The sequence below is a fragment of the Scyliorhinus torazame genome, chromosome 13 (assembly GCF_047496885.1).
Source record: "Scyliorhinus torazame isolate Kashiwa2021f chromosome 13, sScyTor2.1, whole genome shotgun sequence".
NCBI classification, from domain to species: domain Eukaryota; kingdom Metazoa; phylum Chordata; class Chondrichthyes; order Carcharhiniformes; family Scyliorhinidae; genus Scyliorhinus; species Scyliorhinus torazame.
Window position 1 is genome coordinate 52687328 of NC_092719.1, and position 22072 is coordinate 52709399.

General features: G+C 42.6%; 2 protein-coding genes and 1 non-coding gene across 3 annotated transcripts in view; 1 reads left to right on the plus strand and 2 right to left on the minus strand.

Annotated features, from left to right (window-relative positions):
- Window positions 1-10578: 10578 nt before the first annotated feature.
- The window catches only part of srr (serine racemase), an 87208-nt gene continuing 75714 nt past the window's right edge, over window positions 10579-22072 (plus strand). Inside the window, exon 1 of the mRNA XM_072471494.1 lies at window positions 10579-10597. The gene's annotated coding sequence lies outside the window, so the exon portion shown is untranslated. The remainder of the gene's footprint in view (window positions 10598-22072) is intronic.
- LOC140388696 (U2 spliceosomal RNA) lies at window positions 17601-17792 on the minus strand. The gene has a single exon (XR_011934255.1). It is a non-coding gene; the product is annotated as a U2 spliceosomal RNA (small nuclear RNA).
- The window catches only part of LOC140388012 (mitochondrial tRNA-specific 2-thiouridylase 1-like), a 59955-nt gene continuing 57100 nt past the window's right edge, over window positions 19218-22072 (minus strand). The window contains 2 exon segments of the mRNA XM_072471484.1: window positions 19218-19629; window positions 19632-19710. Coding sequence (XP_072327585.1) covers window positions 19577-19629; window positions 19632-19710 — 132 coding nt within the window. The 3' untranslated portion in view covers window positions 19218-19576.

A 22072-nucleotide genomic window follows, 5' to 3' on the forward strand; every position in this document is an offset into this window, starting at 1 on the left:
GCAAAGATGGCCTGATTAAAACTAACTCGTCATATGCTGTTTATATGAGCAGTGATATAAAATGTTATTCTTTGCAACCTAAAACAAATTTAAATTATATTCCACATACGATTAATATGCCACTGATGATAGCGAGGGGAACTCTCAGTGATTTCCACGGCAGATGTACTTGACCTCTCTTTACTTTTTATCAGGATTTTATAAGCGACAAACTTCTAATATTTTCCAACATCCAGACCAGTTACACGACTTTTTCTCTGTTGTGAAACTTGTGCCCACTTTGACACGGGTATGTACTTATGACATTGTTCAACTAATTTTTATAAGTAATGTAGGGCTCCCCAAAGCTGATCGTGCAAACCCTACAGTGCAGAAGGAATCCATTCAGCCCATCAAGTCTGCACTGACCCAAGGGCAGCACGGTGGCGCAGTGGTAGCACTGCAGTCTCACGGCGCCAAGGTCCCAGATTCGTTCCCGGCTCTGGGTCACTGTCCGTGTGGGGTTTGCACATTCTCCCCGTGTTTGAGTGGGTTTCGCCCCCACAACCCAAAGATGTGCAAGGTAGGTGGATTGAACACACTAAATTGCCCCTTAATTGGAAAAAATTAATTGGGTACTCTAAATTTATAAAATTAAAAAGAAGTTTGCACTGACCCTCCGACAGAGCACTCTAACTAGGCCCTCGCCCGATCCCCATAACCCCACCTAACCTTTGGCAGTCAGGCGCAAGTTAGCATGGCCGATCCACCTAACCTAATGTAGTCAGAAGTCCTTTTCTGGCTTTTTTCCATTATGTACAAAAGGCGACATTAATGGATCATCATCATTCTAGACTGCAGCAAACAAGCAGAAGACTCATGTCTGTCTCTCCTATTGCTTCTCGGCCTTTTGGCTAAGATTAAGTGTAGCGCTTCTTGGCCTTTTGGCTAAGATGAGAGTGGGATCAGGTGTAATGCCTGGATCTGGTATGTCTCTCTTGTGGGGACCATGAATTGGATTCAATTTGAATTTGGATTGGTTTTTGGAGCAGGCAAGCAGCTGGATTCGGGGTTCGCCCCTGACCACACTCTGAGTTCTGGCTTTGTAACTCTGATAAAGTAATGAATTTTTAAAATGTCTGTCTCTCCTGCCCCTCCACACAGTGTTCTGGCTGGTGACTGGATCACGATCACCTAATGAAGTGGCTAAGGTAACAACAGACAGATTGCATAGGTCAACTAACAATTCTTGGAAAATAGTGTGATCCTTCCTGATTGGATCTAAAATGGTTCCATCTTGAGTTCAGTCATGTCCTGTAAGTGGTCTAAAAGGTGCGCCATGGGATTCAGTGGTTAGCACTGCTGCCTCATGTCCCCCCTCGCCCGTAAGTGGTCTAAGAATCTCATCTTTGTGGAAGGCAATTCATACTGCCTTATACTTAGGCAATTTTATTTGCAATAATAATAATTGCTTAGGTTGCAACCCGGAGATGTGACAAAAATAACCCCTTATGATCTAATATGGATATCTTGTTTGTTTTGTGTATTCTTCTGTTCTTGTGTACTTCTTCAGTCTCTCCCAATGTGGCCCAAGTATAAAAGGAAACTTGGTGAGGCAATGCCTTCACTGCATGGTGAGTATTCAGAATGGTAGCTCTCAATTCATACAGTACAGTTTATTTTCATGCAATGATGCAAAATAAAGATACAGTTCCCACATTTGTGACGCATTTATCTTGATGTTATTAAGATATTCTTAATCGTTCGTTCGATATATTTGATGATGTTTAATCTCGACAAGTGTCCTCACAGATTTCTGTTAAAAACCTGACTGCTGGATAGCACCGTGGCACAGTGGTTAGCACTGCTGCCTCACGGCACCGAGGATCCAGGTTCGATCCTGGCCTTGGGTCACTGTCGGTGCGCATTTGCACATTCTCCACATGTCTGCATGGGTCTCACTCCCACAACCCAAAGGTGTGCAGGGTAGGTGAATTAGCCATGGTAAAATTGCCCCTTAATTAGAAAAAAAAGAATTAGGTACTTTCATTTTTTTTTAAAAACCTAACTGCCCTCACAGTCTCGCAGCTTGGAAATCTTCCATTCCCCCTACCCACTCCGCCACTTCCCATCCACAGCAGCCTGAGTGGCAGCATGTCTTTAAATGGCCTCCTCTGGTGGCTCTTTAAGGAGTGCAGGTTAGGCAGTTCAAGACCTGGCAAGTCAGAGCTTGTGAAAATTTGCAATATTGTGGAACTTATCAATAGGACATTGATTACAGACGACTGACAAAGGAACAAATAAAGGGTGTCACAGTGGTTAGCACTGCTGCCTACGGCACTGAGGACCCGGGTTCAAATCCCGGCCCTGGGTCACTGTCCCTGTGGAGTTTGCACATTCGCCTCTTGTCTGCGTACGTTTCACCCCCACAACCCAAAGATGTGCAGGTTAGGTGGATTGGCCACGTTAAATTGCCCCTTAATTAGAAAAAAATAATAATTGGGTACTCTAAATTAATAAAAACTAAATTTAAAGAGGAGCAAATAAAATAACTTATGAAGTAATGGAAAGAGGGCAGCACGGTGTCACAGTGGTTAGCACAGCTGCCTCACGCCGCTGAGGTCCCAGGTTCGATCCCAGCCCTGGATCACTGTCCGTGTGAAGTTTGCACATTCCCCCCGTGTTTGCGTGGGTTTCGATGCCACAACCCAAAAGATGTGCAGGGCAGGTGGATTGGCCACGCTAAATTGCCCCTTAATTGGAAAAAATGAATTGAGTAATATCAATTTATATTTAAAAAAACATGAAGTAGTGGAAAGACAAAATATCAAAATTGCTTTCACTGGAAAAAATACTTTTTTGTAATATAAATTTAAAGTACCCAATTCATTTTCTTGGGTACGGACAGTGACCCAGAGCCGGGATCAAACCTGGGACCTCGGCGCCGTGAGGCAGCAGGACTAACCCACTGTGCCACTGTGCTGCCTGGAAAAAAGACTGTTGAGGGAAGTTGATTCAGGTTTTTAATTTGATGTAAGTTTCTGGGTTTATCAGTGTTCTGAAGTTATACTCGATTACCCATTGAGATGAAAGTGGAAAGTGAGAGAATAGTGTACATACAGGTAAATGAAGACGTAAATTATAGGATGCGATTAAACGGCCGCGCCCAACTCTGGATACGACGCAGCCGGTAAATCTTTCGCGAGATTTAACCGGCTTGCCACACCTTGCGAGATCGAATGCGATCTCGCGAGACACCGTGATCTGGATCCTGCCCACAATGGACGGGGCCTAAATTTGCACATTTAAGTATGCAGTTAGGCACACTTAAATATATCTCCGCCAGAGCTAACCAGCCCCCAGGATCGAATCCTCTCGCCGAGGAGACCCCAGTCGAGCGCAGATCTCCTCAGTGCAGGAAACGATGGTACCTGCTTCCTTGGTGGGGTCTTCCCTGCTGAGGCCCGAAAAAATAAGAGTCCCGTTCAGCAGGGGGATCAGCACTCAGAAAGATCCCGCTAAGCCTGCCCACAACAGGACCTATTTTCTGTTAAATCGTACCTAATATTTTAAAATTAGTTTACTTCATGACAAATGGGTGCTTTGTAATGTTGGGTCTTTTTCCTCCGATAGCAGGATATAGCTGTAATAATAAACCGTTGTCTCACCCCCACGACACAAAGATGTGCACGGTTAATTGCCCCTTAATTGGAAAATTAATTGGGTACTCTTAAATTTAACAAAATAATAATAAACCTTTGTGGGTTGTAATATTTCAGCACTGGAATCAACTTTTCAAGTTAAAGGTCCTTACAGTAACCTGCTGATCAACCAGCTATGCATTCCTAGCAGTTTGTAATTCTTTTGGTTGTTTTTTCCCATTTTCATTTTTTCTCTTTATAATTTGTGATATTGTTTTCTTTCTCAGTCACTAAAGATGTTTGTTGAATGCATTCTCCAGGTTGCTCAATAAACTGAGTGATGAAAGGATTATGCAGCTTATGAACAAATCAAAGCCTGGTAGTAATTTATACCATAAGTAATTCTCATGGTGATATCCCTACATTGTTTTATAACCAATTCATTGGAGCTTTTTTATCACCGTGCAGTTTCATTTAGCATAAACATACACGGTCGTACTTTTGCTGCATATCAAAGGACGTGAATACCCAAAGCTGGCATTTTAAAAAATTTATTTAGAGTATCCAATTCTTTTTTCCCAATTAAGAGGTAATTTAGCGTGGCCAATCCACCTAGCCTGCACATCTTTTGGGTTGTGGGGGCGAAACCCACGCAAACACGGGGAGAATGTGCAAACTCCACACGGACAGTGATCCAGAGCCGGGATCGAACCTGGGACCTTAGCGCCATGAGGCAGCAGGGCTAACCCACTGCGCCACCATGCTGCCCCAGCTGGCATATTTTAATGGAACATAATTTATGCTGTAACATATACGAAATGAATATAGAGTATTTACTCATCTATTCTGCTTAGCCTCACATATATGGATCAATGTTGCCACACATTTACCGCTGATTGTGGTTTGGTATTCGTCCACTGAGACTGAAGTTCTACTTTGTGCTTTACTACAATTTGAGTTCAGTCAGCCAAGTTATCGTCATAATAAATGAGAAGAAAGATGACAGAAAACTATCAGATCCAACAATGCGCACACTGTTTATTAAATGGTGCAACCTTGTCCACAGCCTCCCCAATTACCTGCAATTTTAGAATTCCTGAGGAGGCAAAAGCACAAATAAAACTGCAGATAATTTTAACAAAAACTCCTTTTGAAATGTCTAAGACAATGAAGCAAGCTTCAGGAGAACATAGTTACTTGCTAGTCATGCTGTAATTTTACTTATCCTCCACTGCAATCTGCCCCCTTAGTATCATAGAACCACACTGGACTGGAAATGACCGTCTCCATTCATTGGGCTGGTCTCAAAGATCACAGACCACTTATTCTTCTCTACCTCCAATATTCCGTCTGTCAAAAATGTATCCATCGACCTCTTCAAACTTAGAATATTAATTGATTTCAGTACTCCTCAGGTAGACAAGTGCACACTTTTAGTTACCCTCTGTTATATAAATGTGCATTCCCATTTTATTATAAGGTTTTGCAATGCCCTCCCTTGTCTTAGAACATCTGTTAATATTGAACATTCTGTTATTAATCAACATACATAGAACATACAGTGCAGGAGGCCATTCGGCCCACCCAGTCTGCACCAACCCACATAGCCCTCACTTCCACCCTATCCCCGTAACCCAATAACCCCTCCTAATCTTTTTGGACACGAGAGCAATTTAGCATGGCCAATCCACCTAATCTGCACATCTTTGAACTGTGGGAGGAAACTGGAGCACCCGGAGGAAACCCACGTAGACACGGGGAGAACGTGCAGACTCCGCACAGACAGTGACCTAGCGGGGAATCGAACCTGGGACCCTGGCGCTACCGTGCTGCCCTTCTGTTATCAATCAAGTTTGCAAACTCTCTTAAAGATACACCTGGCAGCACAATGGTGCAGTGGTTAGCACTGCTGCCTCACGGTGCCGAGATCCTAGGTTAGATCCCGGCCCTGGGTAACTGTCCGTGGGGAGTTTGCACATTCTCCCCTTGTTTGCGTGGGTTTTCCCCCCACAACCCAAAGATGTGCATGCTAGGTGGATTGACCACGCTAAATTGCCCTTTAATTGGAAAAAATGAATTGGGTACTCTAAATTTAGTTTTAAAAAGATCTAAATACCTAATCAGCTCTAAGGTGACTCATTAATAAGGGTGGCATGTGGCGCAGTGGTTAGCACTGGGACTGCGGCGCAGTGGTTAGCACTGGGACTGCGGCGCTGAGGATCCGGGTTCGAATCCTGGCCCATTTTACCTAGCTGTCTACTTGTTATCACTCTTCCATGTGCAATACTACCACCACCTTTGCTTTGACTGTCCATGTCGTGGTTTCCCAGCTAGGATCAATTCCATCACCTCCCAAATATCCAAACTTTTAAGTGTACTTTGTCTAAAATTCTTATCAAAACATGCTCTGCTGTCACATCCAGGCCAATCTTTTATTGTCAGTGTCGATCACTCTATCCTTGTAACAACGGCTTGTATTGATTGGGCACATTTCACATTGGGATGTTATCTAACAAAATTTGAAACTAAGCCATTTAATGAAATGACCCAAAGCTAACATAAGAACATAAGGACGAGGAGCAGGAGTACGCCGTCAGGCCCTTCGAGCCTGCTTCGCCATTCAATGAGATCATAGATGATCATTTGTGGACTCAGCTCCACTTTCCCTCCCGAACACCATAACCCTTCATCCCTTTATTCTTCAAAAAACTATCCATCTTTATCTTAAAAACATTTAATGAAGGAGCCTCAGCTGCCTCACTGGGCAGGGAATTCCATAGATTCACAACCCTTTGGGTGAACAAGTTCCTCCTAAGCTCAGTCCTAAATCTACTTCCCCTTATTTTGAGGCTGTGCCCCCTAGTTCTACTTTCACCTGCCAGTGGAAACAACCTCCCAGCATCTATTCTATCTATTCCCTTCATAATTTTATATATTTCTATAAGATCCCCCCGCATCCTTCTAAATTCCAACGAGTACAGTCCCAGTCTACTCAACCTCTCCTCGTAATCCAACCCCCTCAACTCTGGGATTAACCTAGCGAATCTGCTCTGCACACTCTCCAGCGCCAGTACGTCCTTTCTCAGGTAAGGAGACCAAAACTGAACACAATACTCCAGGTGTGGCCTCACTAACACCTTATACAGTTGCATCATAACCTCCCTAGTCTTAAATTTCATCCCTCTAGCAATGAAGGACAAAACTCCATTCCCCTTCTTAATCACCTGTTGCACCTGTAAACCAACTTTTTGCGACTCATGCACTAGGACACCCAGGTCCCTCTGCACAGCAGCATGTTTTAATATTTTATCATTTAAATAATAATTCCTTTTGCTGTTATTCCTACCAAAATGGATAACCTCACATTTGTTAACAATGTATTCCATCTGCCAGACCCTAGCCCATTCACTTGACCTATCCAAATCCCTCTGCAGACTTCCAGTATCCTCTGCACTTTTTGCTTTACCACTCATCTTAGTGTTGTCTGCAACCTTCGACACATTGCGCTTGATCCCCAACTCCAGATCATCTAACAACTGGTATCTAACATTCTCCTCAAACAGATCAGGTTCCTGCTCTCTCGGATGACATGCTTTTGACCCTACATTGAAAAGAAAACCCAAACAGAATCTACAGCGAGAGGCCAATACACAATGCTTGTTTTGGACCGAAGATGGAAATTACTCCCATGAGTTCACAGTTCTCCCTGCTGCTGTTCCTCTGCCCAGTCTTAGGTTTTCTGGTATCTTTGGTGGTAATAAAGCACTCTCTGAGAACCTAAGGAGTCTGCATTAACTCCAGCACCAAGGTAGTACTGCTCTTGTATAAGATGGAAGTAAGGCAGATCAAGTAAAGTGCATTAATCAATGCAAATTAACATAGGAGGGAACGATGATCAGTTGGAAATACCAAGATTGCCTTTGAAAAGTGAGCAGACATGCTATATAAATCACCAGGAATACATTTGCTGATTAAACCAGATTGTGGGATATGATGAATTGTGCTGAAAATTGCCAGTGCTGCATATGGATCTAAGTAGAAGTCTTGGCAGACTGGTCACAGATGAAGAAAAAAATGAAGTAATACATTTTTGAAGTAATATCAGAGAAAGAAAAATGCATTTCAAATGGATTTGAACTGGAGAAGTTATGCAGATAGTCTGATCATTAAAGGTAGCAGTGCAAGTACAGAGAGCCTTGGAAATTGAATCCTTGGTTTTACAAAAGGCAAGGTGGTATTGCTGAATTTGTAGACATTCTTCATTAGGACACAGTGGACTTTTGTGCTTTGGGCACTTCATTCTCAGGAAGGATGTAAACCAATGCAAAAGGTTGCGTGAATTTGTTAGTCCAGGTTGATACCACCAATGGGGAGGAACAATTATAAATGAAGACTTCAGAGGTTAGGTATTTTTCATTAGATCGGCATTCCTACTACAGCTAACAGTCCCAGCAAATCAGCCAAGAAATGAAAAGCATACAAGAAGGCAAAAGCAAGCAAGAGGGAGCTAAGTCAATGTGTTTTTCTCATTGGGGAGCATATCATTTGGCACACAGACAGCATGCTGTGCATGGATCATTTTTTTTCAGCAGTGGTTATGGGTTTTCCAGTGTATGGATCTACAAGGCAAGTAAGTAAGCTGATGAAAGTTGAATATTATGGAACTGATGTTGCCACATATTGACAGAAGTTTGTTCTGCAGGATAACTGTAGTTGGTTAGTTAATGAACAAAGCTACTAGAATCATGGATCTGTATCTTACCTGTGCTTTATGGCTCACCGGAGAGGAATAACAAGATAATTCCACTCAACCTATGACTGGAGGATCTATATCAGAGGAAAAGACTAAGGTATGTGGACAACTGGGGGATATTCTATGGAGAAGGTAAGAATTTTGAGAGGAATAATCTCTGTTTGAACTGGTTGAGGTTCACATTAGCTCAATGTTGAGACCAACCGTGCGAGGGTTTTAACTGGTTGGGATTGAAGATCTAACACTACTGTGGACAAAACCAAGAATATAGCTGTTTTCTCACCTCTAGGATAATGGTCAAGAGGGAGCTAATAGAGTCTTTAAATGTTTATTTGTAAATAGCAGAAGCACCATGTTGGTGCTACAGTTTTGTGCAGCTATGGAGGGCTTTGATATTATAGCTCTAGCATTTAATGGTGATCATCAGACCTACATGTAAAGGAATACATGGGCGTTAATGCTCATAATGCAATACTCAACTTGGACCTTTTGGGAGCAGCGTTCCAGATTTTCCAATACCTTTTGTGTGTTAGAACTACTGCATTAAATATATGATTTTTAAAAAATTTAATAACGAGAATATCATTTTGAGTGCGAGAATGAGTGTGCTTTGAGTAAAGGTATGTGTATGAGTCATCCATGTGGGAAAGATATTGATCCAGATATTCCAAATAGGTAAGAGAAATCCTGGCTCCCTATGTTGGATCTACCTCTTCCATTGTTGATCAGGTGGTTGATCATGAACAGTCCCAGTGCGTTAGGCTGGTCAGTCACCAGGTAAGGCTTCAAAGCTGTTCAAACGTTCATCCACATTTATGACTCCTTCCAGACCTGAATTCCCTAACTCACTGAAAACTCCCCCACGGCCATTCTAACCTGTCGTAATTTTTAGTCACCTGTCATACTTGTGCTCACCAACACCCACTGGCTCTGGATCCCCAGCATATTAATTAAAAATCCTTGTCCTAATTCTGCAAGATCCTCATAAGGCCTCATGAGTCTGACCCATATTTTATGAAATTCCCCAACACTAAAGGTTGGTGCGAGTTGTTGTGCTTGAGGAGTGTGGATGTGCAGATTATGGGCTGGATTCTTCCTGCCTCAAGAACCCCACGGGCAAGCACCACCACACGCGGACAACGGAAAAGTCTATTGACCTCGGGAGGGATTCTCCGGTCTGCGAGCGGACACGGCCGGAGAATCCTGTCCTATGTTTTTGTAATAATTCTAGGCCAACCCAGGCTAGAAGAAGGTTGATTCCACAACAAAAATAAAAATGCAGCGTACAGGACAAGTGTCTGACCCTGGGACCATCGGGAACTCCCCAGTCCGGGTTTAGGTCAATACTTAAAGCCCAGCTAGTGAGTCCATAGTGGGTGGGCCTCTGTCCGCTGAATACGGGAAATTGTACTCTGCAAAACCCCACGGGGAGATCAATCAGCAATACACGGTGATCTTCATGGGGGTTATAACAGTTTTAAAATTAAAAAATCACCTAAATTCCAATCAGCCAAAACAAGGTGCATGACGATGGAGTGAGACCGATCCCATAGAGGCTTCTTTTGTCTCTAAGATGGATAATTGTTACTTCGGTCTTGTCTCGACCATGGGTAGGTCATTCTGCAAATGGGATGTTGTGGGGGCAAACCTATATTTTTTTAACCAATGCATGAATTTGACTCGTGCCACACAAGGGACTGCATGTGCTGTTTGGGCATTAAGGATTCAGGTAACACCAACAACTTCTATAGCACCTTTAATGTAATGAAACATCCCAAGGTGCTTCATCGGAACATTATAAAACAAAGTATGACACCAAGTCACAAAGGGAAACATTAGGTCAGATTACCACAAGCCTGATCAAAGAGGTAGAGTTTGAGGGGTATCTCGAAGGAGGAAAATGAGGTAGAGAGATAAAGAAATATTGGGATGGTATTCCAGGGCTTTGGGCCTTTGGGCAGCACTGACAGATTTTTAAAAAAATAGACTTTGCGAAAAGAAAATTGGCCATCCCGAAAATACCACAGATAACAATGTTTAAAAACAGATTATCTAGAGTTTAAGCATGAAATGATTAAAGTTTTAATGATTTAATTAAATTCATTCACACACCATTCTTTTAAAGGTATTTTTTTCCCTTGCTTTGATGGACTGAATCTCTCTTTATCTGATGCTGCATCATTAGACAGAATTAAGGACTATTCCAAAATTGAGCTGTGACCAGGTTAGAAATTTAAAACGTGACTTCTCTACTGTCTGAACAAAATGCACTTTATTTTATAAACTGCGCTTTGGCAGTCTTCCAGCGAGTTGAGTGTGCAAAATCTCACGGGTTAAGGAGCTAAAGCTTTTCAATAATGACAGAATGTGAAGAGAAATATGCAAGAGAGAGGCTGACACAATGGAAGAGCAGAGCTGAATAGTGTTTGGCAGCAATAAGCAGTGACACAGCAGCTGAACTTCTAACAAAGAGTGGGAGCAATGGTAGAAAAAGGGAGGAGGGAAGAGAATATCATTTACATAGATCAGCCAGACTCATTTTCTAATTGGAAATAATGTACTGTGAGGCATTAAATTTTCTGCATTTTTTAAAGGATTTTTCTCCCATTCATTATTGTCGAGTTTGATCAAGAGAAAAAAAATCGCTTGTAATAGCCATTTCCATTATTTCAAAATCCAAGATTCAGAGTTTCTGGATAGTAAGAAACAAAGTTTCATTAAAGTTCTTGATATAATAATTCCATACTTTTTATTCATTTGTGTTCCACTGGAAACACACATTTCGGTTTGGAACCTCAATGTGCCAATGCTGAATGAATAGTTCTCATGAAAATTTAAAATGCCTCACATCATACATAAAGTTAACTGGGGCTGCTTGGAAGTTAAGGGTACAAATATCAACCATTATTGTAAAGCTTTTGTCCTTAACACTTGAGATTTTCACACTCAACTTGCCAAAAATCCTTACTCTTGCTTGTTTTCACAGCTGTAACCGGTGAAAAGAGAAGCGCTTGATAATTTTGAGAGCAGATTTTTTACGCAAATCTTTTTATTGCGGTTTGTTCGGCATTTTGAAACTTTTTTCAGTGTGTAGACGCAAGACAGCCGAATCACTAGCTTTTATGGTTTCAATTAAAAGTTTAGGGGAAAGACATTTCACAATAATTTTCTTACAAGTGCTGCTTTTCTGATATGAAATAGTGCTCTATGTGTAAGCGACTGAATGTTAACATTTTTAAATGAGTCGATTTTCAAAATTGTACAACCAACACTGAAGAGATTTCAGTGTTGCAGAATACTTAAGCAAGTGGCAATATGTTACTTGGTGTCTTGTTTGGAAACACTCTTCGAGGTTCCAACTTATTCCTTCGCTTTTGAATTTTTAGATGGAAACCGTTTAATGGGCAGCACAGTGGCACAGTGGTTAGCACTGCTGCCTCTCGGCGCCGAGGTCCCAGGTTCGATCCCAGCTCTGGGTCACTGTCTGTGTGGTGTTTGCGTGTGTTTTGCCCCCACAACCCAAAGATGTGCAGGCGAGGTGGATTGGCCATGCTAAATTGCCCCTTAATTGGAAAAAATGAATTGGGTACTCTAAATTTTTTTTTAAAACAATGCCATGTAACATTGTCATCAGGTTCCTTCTGAAATTATCTGGCACTGGCCTAACTTTATTAATTTGGTCTTTTAGCATCCTCTTCACATCCTATTTAATTATTAACAACTACTTACCTTTACATAGAAGTTTCTTAAAGCATTGTACATGTGCAACTCTACATTTTCTATGTTTATTAATTTGGAATTAATTACTTGGCAGCTCCTATTAACAAGCAAAATTATCTATGATCACCGAAACAAACTGGCATTGAACATGGTCAATATTTTGAAAATAACGGGTTTGTGATAACATCAGAATTTTTGATTGCTGAAAACTAGTCCCTGTCAGTGTTTGGGGTCCAGGTGGCGCGGGTTTAGATGCTGCTACGTAAATTGAATTTTACCAGCCTGGCGGGTAGGGTTACTGCTGACCTGCAAAGGTGGGACAGCCTCCCATTGTCCTTGGTGGGCCGGATTTAATCCATCAAAATGAACACCTTAACAAGATTCTTGTTTTTATTTCAGTGTTTTCCAGTATTTTTACCCAAGTCATTTTTCAGGGGATTGAGTGGTTTATACCAGGTTTCATATGGGCAGGGAAAACCCTGAAGATTCGGAAGAGGATCTTCCAGAGGGATAGACAATCGGGAGGGAGGGGGATTGGTGTTGCCAAATTTGATGTTTTATTACTGGGCTGCCAACACGGAGAAGGTGTTGGGGTGGTGCGGAGACCTAGGTGCGGATGGAATCTGGGTCATGTAGAGGGTCCAGTTTGGGGGCGCTGGTGGCAGTGTCTCTGCCATTTGGTCTGGCAAAATATTCGCCAAATCCGGTGGTGGTCTCCACTTAAAAATATGGAGGCAACTCCGTCGGCACTTCAAGTGGGGTCAGTGTCAAGTTTGGCCCCCATTGGTAGGAACCAACTGTTCCAGCCAGTGATGTTAGATGCCACTTTTGGGGGTGGATGGGGAGAGGGCTGGAGAGAGTGAGTGATTTATTCCTGGAGGGGCTGTTTGCCAGCCTGGAGGAGTTGAAGGAGAAAGTCGGGCTCTTGGGTTTCGTACCTCCAGGTACAAACTTTTGTTTCTGACAATCCCAGTGGTGCCTTACTGGAGAGGATTTTATCCTCTGTGGGGAGGGAAGAGGGTAGTACATCTGGCACAGATTTTGGGGGAAGAGCTGGTCTCAGTGGAAGGGGTGAAGGCCAAATGGGAGGAGGAGCTGGGGTCTATATTGGGTAGGAGATGTGGAATGAGGCCCTCTGTAGCGTGAACGCTACGTCATCCTGTGCGAGGCTGAGCCTTATCCAGCTCAAGGTCGTGTTTAGGGTGCACCTTATTCAGGCCAGAATGAATTGTTTCTCACGGGTGTTAAGGATAGGTGAAAGTGCTGTTTGAGAGGCCCCGCGGATCATGTTCTGGTCCTGTTCAAAGCTTGTGGCTTTTTGGGTTTCTTTTTTCAGCACCATATTGGCGATTCTGAACATTGAGCTGGAGCCCTGTCCTTTAGTGGCCATATTTGGGGTGTCGGACTTACGGACAGGGGCGGTTGCAGATGTCCTGGCCTTCGCCTCACTGGCTATCTCGGAAGCAAACCCTGAGGAATAGGTCACTGTTAGATGGGGAGAGAGGTTGGTTTATTATTTTCATTTGTTTAGTTTATTGTGGTTGTTTGGATATGTGATGAAAATTTAAATATGGAAGGGAATAATTAGTAAAATAAAACCTTTTCAGAAGTATGTTTTACTGTCTGTTAATTAACTGTTTAGGTTAGTGTCAAACCTGGATAATATGGTCCTGAAACGGAAAACTGTCTTTCCAAAAATGCTTTGGAATTACTCTCCAATTGCTGCAGTAACATTTTATATTTCATAATGTTCCTGCAAAGATTTTTAATCATTCGATGTAACTGTGAACATAAACAAACATACATTAACTGCAGCAATGACTCACAGACAACTACTGTTGCGGCTAACTGTTACCAGAGCCTATCCATTAACACATTAGACAAAATTAAAGTCTATTTAGCAGGCTCGTTATCTAATGTGTCCAATGTGAAATTTGTAGGAAAAATAGAATAAATAGGAGTAATAGCTCCGTGCTATTCTCTCATCTGCCATGGACTCCTCAAACAGAAAATCTATTTTAACCCATTTCTTACTTTACTATTCTGGCATTTACACAAAATCAATCTTTCTGGTTTGCTGGTTCCCCCTTAAGAAATTATAAACATTAGTTACAAAAACTGTCACTGTTCATGAAGACATTTCTGGAATGTTTTCTTTCATCAAAATACATCTAGTTCTTTAAACTGCCTTAATGAGTGACCGAAATACTTGACCAAGAACTAAGCTTCAAACCATTGAAACAGTACCTGCCTTTGGCTTGAACTCATTCGCACTACCATGGAAACCCTGTCCATGAATACAAATACTCTCCAAATTGACCTTTTGATCTCCACCTCATCCAGAATTGATCTGACTGCACTCAGACTGTGAAAAGTCCTGTTCATTGAACACTCTGGTTCCTCATCCTTCAACGCAGTGATTTCAAAATACGCATCGTCCTTCACTAATCTCTTAATGACCTTGCCCATATCCTACGTTCCAACCATCTCCAGCTTCATGTTGCAGTTTGTATCCTCCATCTCTCTAAATTCAAGATATGGAGATGCTGGTGTTGGACTGGGGTGGGCACAGTAAGAAGTCTTACAGCACCAGGTTAAAGTCCAACAGGTTTGTTTGGAATCATTAGCTTTCAGAGCGCATTCCTTCCATCACTCGCCTGATGAAGGAGCTACGCTCCGAAAGCTAGTGATTCGAAACAAAGTTGTTGGACTTTAACCTGGTGTTGTAAGACCTCTTACTGTCTCTAAGTTCAGGTTACTGTGTGTCACCCCACCCCACCCCAACTGCTCCATTGGCTCAGCCATCATAGTCTCGCAGTCGTACTCTCCAAACCAATCCACCGTACTCCATTTTTCTCCATCTTCAAATCTACTTCACTGATCACCCATTTGACCACCCCAACCTCCTTGTGAAGCACCTTGAGGATTTTTTGCAATGTTAATGGCATTATAAATGTGTACAGGTGCTCTTGACTACAGTCACTTGCAAATCACACCTATATTGTGAAGGATGGCCCTTTACTTTGCTGGTTGAATTATAAGCCCAGAACTGGAGTACTGTTCCCACTTTGCAGCTTGCTTTTCTGTTATGCACTCCCATGTGTTATTTGGTCATGGTGGCATGAGCCCCGACTTCAAAGAAAAATTTACTTCTGTTGTAGTCTTTTTGCAGCTTGAACAATGCTTACAACTATTTTGTTTTTTAAACGGTAAGTGAGAACATGAAAAAGCTAAATTTAAAAACAAGCAAATTACATAACAGGACGATAATATTTTTACAATTCATTTATGGGATGTGGACGTCGCTCGTTAGGCAAGCTTTTCGTTCCCATACCTAGTTGCTTTTAAGAAGATGGTGGTGAGCTGCCTCCTTTAACCGCTGCAGTCCTGGAGGTATAGGTACACCCACAGTGCTGTGAGGGAGGGAGTTCCAGTGTTTTTTCCCAGTGACAGTAAAGGACGGCGATATGTTTCCATGGCAGGATGGTGAGTGACTTGAAAGGGAGCCTCCAGGTGGTGGTGTTCCCTGATATCTGCTGCCCTTGTCCTTCTAGATGGTAGCAGTCAGGGGTTTGGAAGGTTCTGTCTAAGGAGCCTTGCTGAGTTCCTGCCTTGCATCTTGTAGATGGTACACACTGCTGCTATTGTTGGTGGTGGAGGGATTGAATGTTTGTGGATGGGGTGCCAAACAAAGAGGGCTGCTTTGTCCTGGATGGTGTCGAGCTTCTTCAATATTGTTGGAGCTGCACTCATCCAGGCAAGTGGAGATTATTCCATTACACTCCTGACTTGTGCCTTGTATGTTGTAGACAGGCTCTGGGGAGTCAGGAGGTGAGTTATATGCCACCGGATTCCGAGCCTCTGACCTGCTCTGACAGTCACAGTATTTATATGGCTAGTTCATCTCAGTTTTAGGTCAACGGCTACAGGATGTTGATAGTGGGGGGTTCAGCGATGATTATGTCATTTGAATGTCAAGGGATGATGGCTAGATATTCTCTTGTTGGAGATGGTCATTGCCTGGCATTTGCATGGAGCTTGTCAACCCAAGCATGGATGTTGTCCAGGTCTTGGTGCATTTACACTGCGTTTGAGGAGTCGCGAATGGTGCTGGATATTGTACAGTCATCAGCGAACATCCCCACTTCTGACCTTATGATGGAAGGAAGGTCATTGGTGAAGTGGCCATTGGGTCTGGAACACTCTCCTGAGGAACTCCTACAGTGATGTCCTGGATTTATGATTGTTGACCTCCAACCACCTTCCTTTGTGCAGGTATGACTCCAGTTTTGCCACACTCGGTCAAATGCTGCCTTGACATCAAGGGCAGTTGCTCACCTCTGGCATTCAGCCTGTCCATGTTGCACTGAGGTCAGGAGCTGAGTGATCCTGGCAGAACCTAAACTGCGCGTGTGAGCAGGTTATTGCTAAGTAAATGCCACGTGATAGCATTGCTGATGACCCCTTCCATCACTTTACTGATGATCGAGAGTAGACTGACGGAGTGTTAATTGGCTGGGTTAGATTTGTCCTGCTTTTTGTGTACAGGACACACCTGGGCAACTTTTCACATAGCTGGAAAGGTGCCAGAGTTGTAGCTGTACTGGAACAGCTTAGTTAGGGGCACGGCAAGTTCTGAAATGTAAGTCTTCAGTATTGCCAGAATATTTCAGTATCCAGTGCCTTAAGCCATTTCTTGTACCACCGCGGACTGTGACTGACTTGCCGGCCTGAAAATCGGTAAGTCTGATAAAACAATGTGTTTTGGTGGGTGAGAAAAAACACATTAAACAGACAAAGTGTTTTCCAGTGGCGAGAGAAACACTTAATAACAGACAAAATATTTAACTGGCGAGTAAACAAGACACCGTTTAAATCCTAATACAAAAAACAGACTAGATATATATACATATATATATATATATATATAATGATTTCACTTGGAATGAATCAAGTTGGATGAATACTTGCATCTCTGATAAATTCATAAGATATAGGAGCAGAATTAGGCCATTCGGCCCATCGAGTCAGCTCCACCATTCTATCATGGCTGATATGTTCCTCATCTACCTACAATGTTGCTGACCAAGAGCTGGATTGTGGAATCAGCCAGAGCATCTCCTCCCTAGAACATGAGGGGACCTTTGGAGGAGCCTGAGATGGATCATCCACTTGGCACTTCTGGCTGAAGATTGTTGCAAACGCTTCAGCCTTATCCTTTGCACTGATGTGCTGGCCTCCACCATCATGGGGATGTGGATATTTGTGAAGTCTCCTCCTCCAGTGAGTTGTTTAATTGTCCACCAGCATTCACGGCTGGATGTGGCAGGGCAGCAGAGCTTAGATCTGATCCATTGGTTGTGGAATTGCTTAGCTCTATTACTTGCTGCTTATGTTGTTTGGCACACAAGTAATCCTGTGTTGTAGCTTCACCAAATTGACACCTAATTATTAGGTTGCTCCTGGCATGCTCTCCTGCAACCTTCATTGAATCAGGTTTTTAAAAAAAAAAAGTCTGAGTTACAAAGCCAGGGCTCAGAGTGTGGACAGGGGCGAACCCCTAATCCAGCTCCTTGCCTGCTCCAAAAACCAATTCAAATTCAAATTGAATCCAATTCATGGTCCCCACAAGAGGAAAATACCAGACCTGAGCCAAAAGGCTACTACACTTGATCTTAGCCAAAAGGCCAAGAAGCGATCAGTGAACCATGGTTGATCGTGTGAAGAATATGCCGGGCTACGAGGGTACAGGTTGTGGCGAGTACAATTCTGCTGCTGTAAATGGCCCACAGTGCCTCTTTGTTACCCAGTCTTGGATTGCTAGATCTGTTCTATGTCTATCCCATTTAGTAATAAGTCTTACAACACCAGATTAAAGTCCCAACAGGTTTGTTTCAAACACTAGCTTTCGGAGCGCTGCTCCTTCCTCAGATGAATCATTTGTATCAGGTGTATCCCATTTAGCACAGTGGCAGTTCCACACATGATGGAGGTTATCCTCAATGTCAAGATGAGACTTTATCTCAACAAGGACTGATATCGTCATGGACAGATACATCTGCGGCAGGCAGGTTGGTGAGGATAAGGTCAAATCTGATTTTTCCCTCTTGTTAGTTCCCTCACCACTTGCCGCAATGCTAGTCTAGCAGTTATGTCCTTTAGGACCCGACCAGCTCAATCTGTGGTGGTACTACCGAGTCACTCTGCATGATGGACTTTGAAGTCCACCACCCGCAGTATATTCTGCATCCTTGTGAATCTGTGTTCTCTCCAAGTGCTGTTCCACATACAGGAATACTGATCCATCAACTGAGGGTGGACAGTACGTGGTAATCAGCAGGAGGTTTCTTTGCCCATGTTTGACCTGGTGCCATGAGACTTTGTGGGCTCCAGAATCGATGTTGGAGACTCAGAGGGCAGCTCCCTCCTGACTCTCTACCATTCTGCCACCACCTCTGCTGGGCCTGTCCTGCCTGCGGGACAGGACATACCCAGGGATGGGGTTGGTGACGTCTGGGGCATTATCTGTAAGGCATGGTTCCCTGAGTCTGATTATATCAGGCAACAGACTCTATGAGACAGCTCTCCCAATTTGGATACAAGTCCCAGATGTTAGTACGGATGACTTTGGAGGGTCGACAGGGTTGGGTTGGCCATCGTCGTTTCCATTGCCTAGGTTGATGCCGGGTGGTGCATCCGATTTCAGTCCTGTTTGTTTTCTATGTAGCAGTTGAATACAACCGAGTGGCTTGCTAGGACCTTTAAGAGTCAACCACATTTCTGTGGATCTGGAGTCACATGTAGGCCAGACCAGGTAAGGATGACAGGTTTCCGTCCCTTAAAGACATTAGATCTTTGGCAGTACTTTCCAAAATAAATAGGTGGAGTACACAGAATTTTAACTTTTTGCTGTATTTAAGATATTCATCCAATAATTTCCCATTGTGATTGTATTTAGTGATCTATAGTTTTCATCCCTACTGTTGCCACCCATTAGCTCTATAAGGAGTTCATGTCTCTGCATATTTAGCATCTTCTGTTCTATTTCAGAGTTCCAATGTTGACATATTTTGTATCTCAAACACCAACCATCATTAAATAATTGTCTCTGATTCTATTAAAAGTTAAATTAAAATATTTTTATTTTATATGGAAAATCATTTACAGTAACTGTAAGCATTGTGAAAACAAATTCCAAAATATGTATCTTCTTGAATTCCGTACATCTTTCGGTAACTGGGGATACATCTCAGCATAGAATCAGGAAAAATTCTGCTCTAAACTTGACAGCCATGAACTGGTTGCACAGTTAACCTCTGCCCCTGACTTACCGGATAATCACTAAGATATAAGGGAAGTAGGAAGGCAGTGTTCACTTCCTCTGTCACTGGGATCATGATGCATTTGGATTCCAGCATATTTACAGATGCAATCAGTTATCCTAATCTGGTCGTGTCAAATTGAAGGTTTTGTGGTGAGTTCTTTAACGGGTTATGTCAGTCTTCTGGGTCTTGCCAATTCTGCTCCCTCTCCTTGTTGCAGCATGTATATGGAAGGGCCAAGCTCTTTAATTTTGCCACTGCCGAGGCATTCTTGATCCTTGTAGAGCACAGCAAACTGTAACCAACAGCATATTAATAATAAAACGGCATATTGTTTGATCATAATTCTAACAAGTAAGATAAATTCTTACTAAAGACACAACTAGTGAGCATTTTGCTTCTTTGCAGATGATGAGAGGGTAGTCAAATACACCAAAATGCTATTTTAACAAGGCAAGCTCAATTAAGACTCCTGAATGTGTCTCAACATGGCAGCTTGAGCCAAGCATCTGTGAGAGCTTTCAGAAGTTGCTGCAGACACGTACATAATTCCTCTGGAGCCAGAGGTTTTGCACACTGATACAGAAGCTCTACTAATCTCCAGCAACCTGCAGCTCATTGCCTCAAAATGACTCAACAGTGTAATCCAGCAGGCTGACTGATGACCATGGTTAAATGAAGAGTATAATGATTATAAAATGGAATCAAATTTAATTTGTTACTACATCCTGCTTCAGTCTGACTAGCAAGTGGGCTGGCCTTGGGCAAAAAATGATTTTTGGCCTGAACACACAGTACTGTTGTTTTCAATTGGAGAGTACCAACATTTAGTCACCTCAGTGACTTAGTCACAATAAAACAAATTCCATTGAAAGCTTCAACTAAAATCCATGGGGCGGGATGCCCCGGTCCCCCAGCCGTGTGTGTTCCTCGGCCGCATGCCATTCACTGGTGGCAGGATTCTATCCTCCTGCTGTTTGTCAATGGGATTTCCCATTGAAATCACTCCCATGCTGCCGCAAAACCCACTGGCGGGGATGTGCTGCCAGCGGGAAATGTGAATCCCGATGACTGGAGAATTCCAGCCATGATCTCATTTAACTGAAAAATAACCACGTTTAGCAAATTTTTAAAGATAAAGAGATAATCCTTTATATAACACCTTTCGAAGTATGGTCAGTATTGTAATGTAGCAACAAATTATGTGCAGAAAGGTGTCACAAACAACACAGAGATAATGACCAAGTAACCTGTTTTGGTGGTGCTATTTAGGGGTAAACATTGGCCAGGATATCAGGGATAACTTTTGTGTTAGGAAAACAAAAGTAGTTGTAAGGGATATATTTGTATTGGTAAATATTAGAAATAAGGTATAGTTTTAAGTATATTTAATTTAATGTTTCTGTGCCTGGAAGGGTAAAAACCCATAATTAGATTCATGCTGGGCAAAGGTGTTTGTATGTATGTGTGGGGGATTGGTTAAGTTCCAACTGTGTTCCTATTGGCTTAGGGAAGACTATGTGTGAAAAGTAAATAAAAGGGATAATAAGCATGTGGGCATTGCTTTGCAACTGGAGGTCCTTGTAAAGTAAAAAGCTTTTAAGTTTTAGTTGGGTAATTTGAGAGCAGTTGGACCAGGTCACTGAGGAATGAACAGCTCTCAACTCTGCCAGGAGTAGCTGGAAGGACAAAAGGAGTTGCAAACATCCTAAGGAACAAGATACAGTTCAGATAACCAGGGAATTTGGACAGAAAGACTAAGATGTTAGGAGTTAAGAGACCAGAAAAAATATTGATCGTAAGAATTCAAGATGTGGAGATGCCGGCGTTGGACTGGGGTGAGCACAGTAAGAAGTCTTACAACACCAGGTTAAAGTCCAACAGGTTTGTTTCGATGTCACTAGCTTTCGGACCGCTGCTCTTTCCTCATATGAATGAAGAGGTATGTTCCAAAAACATATATATAGACAGATTCAAAGATGCCAGACAATGCTTGGAATGCGAGCATTAGCAGGTGATTAAATCTTTACAGATCCAGAGGTGGGGTAACCCCAGGTTAAAGAGATGTGAATTGTGTCGACTTGAGTGGGTTTGTGATCTGTAGCCCTTTTGGGATCTTGTCTGCTTTCTTGCATCGTTGTAGAAACTTAATGTCAGTGTCTATATGCGCGATCTTCCTGGAGATCCTCTCCACTTTGAGCCGGCAGTTTGCGGTGTCGATGGTAGCCATGATGTGGAGATGCCGTGACATCGAAACAAACCTGTTGGACTTTAACCTGGTGTTGTAAGACTTTTTACTGTGCTCACCCCAGTCCAACACCGGCATCTCCACATCATGGCTGAATTATTAGCATATGAATGCCCAATGCATGTTGGATAAATTAATTAACTTTTATCTTGAATTACTTCACTTATTCTAATATTACAAAACATTGCTTTGCTTTATCTCGAAATTGGATTTGTAACATTTGTTCCAGATGCAAACACTTTATAGATTAATTCCTCCCGCCGTTTGACTCTTTTTTTTCCAATTAAGGGGCAATGGCCAATCCACCTACCCTGAACATCTTTGTGGGGGTGAGACCCACGCCGATAAAGGGAGAACGTGCAAACTCCACACGGTCAGTGACCCGGGGCGGGGATCGAATCCGGGTTCT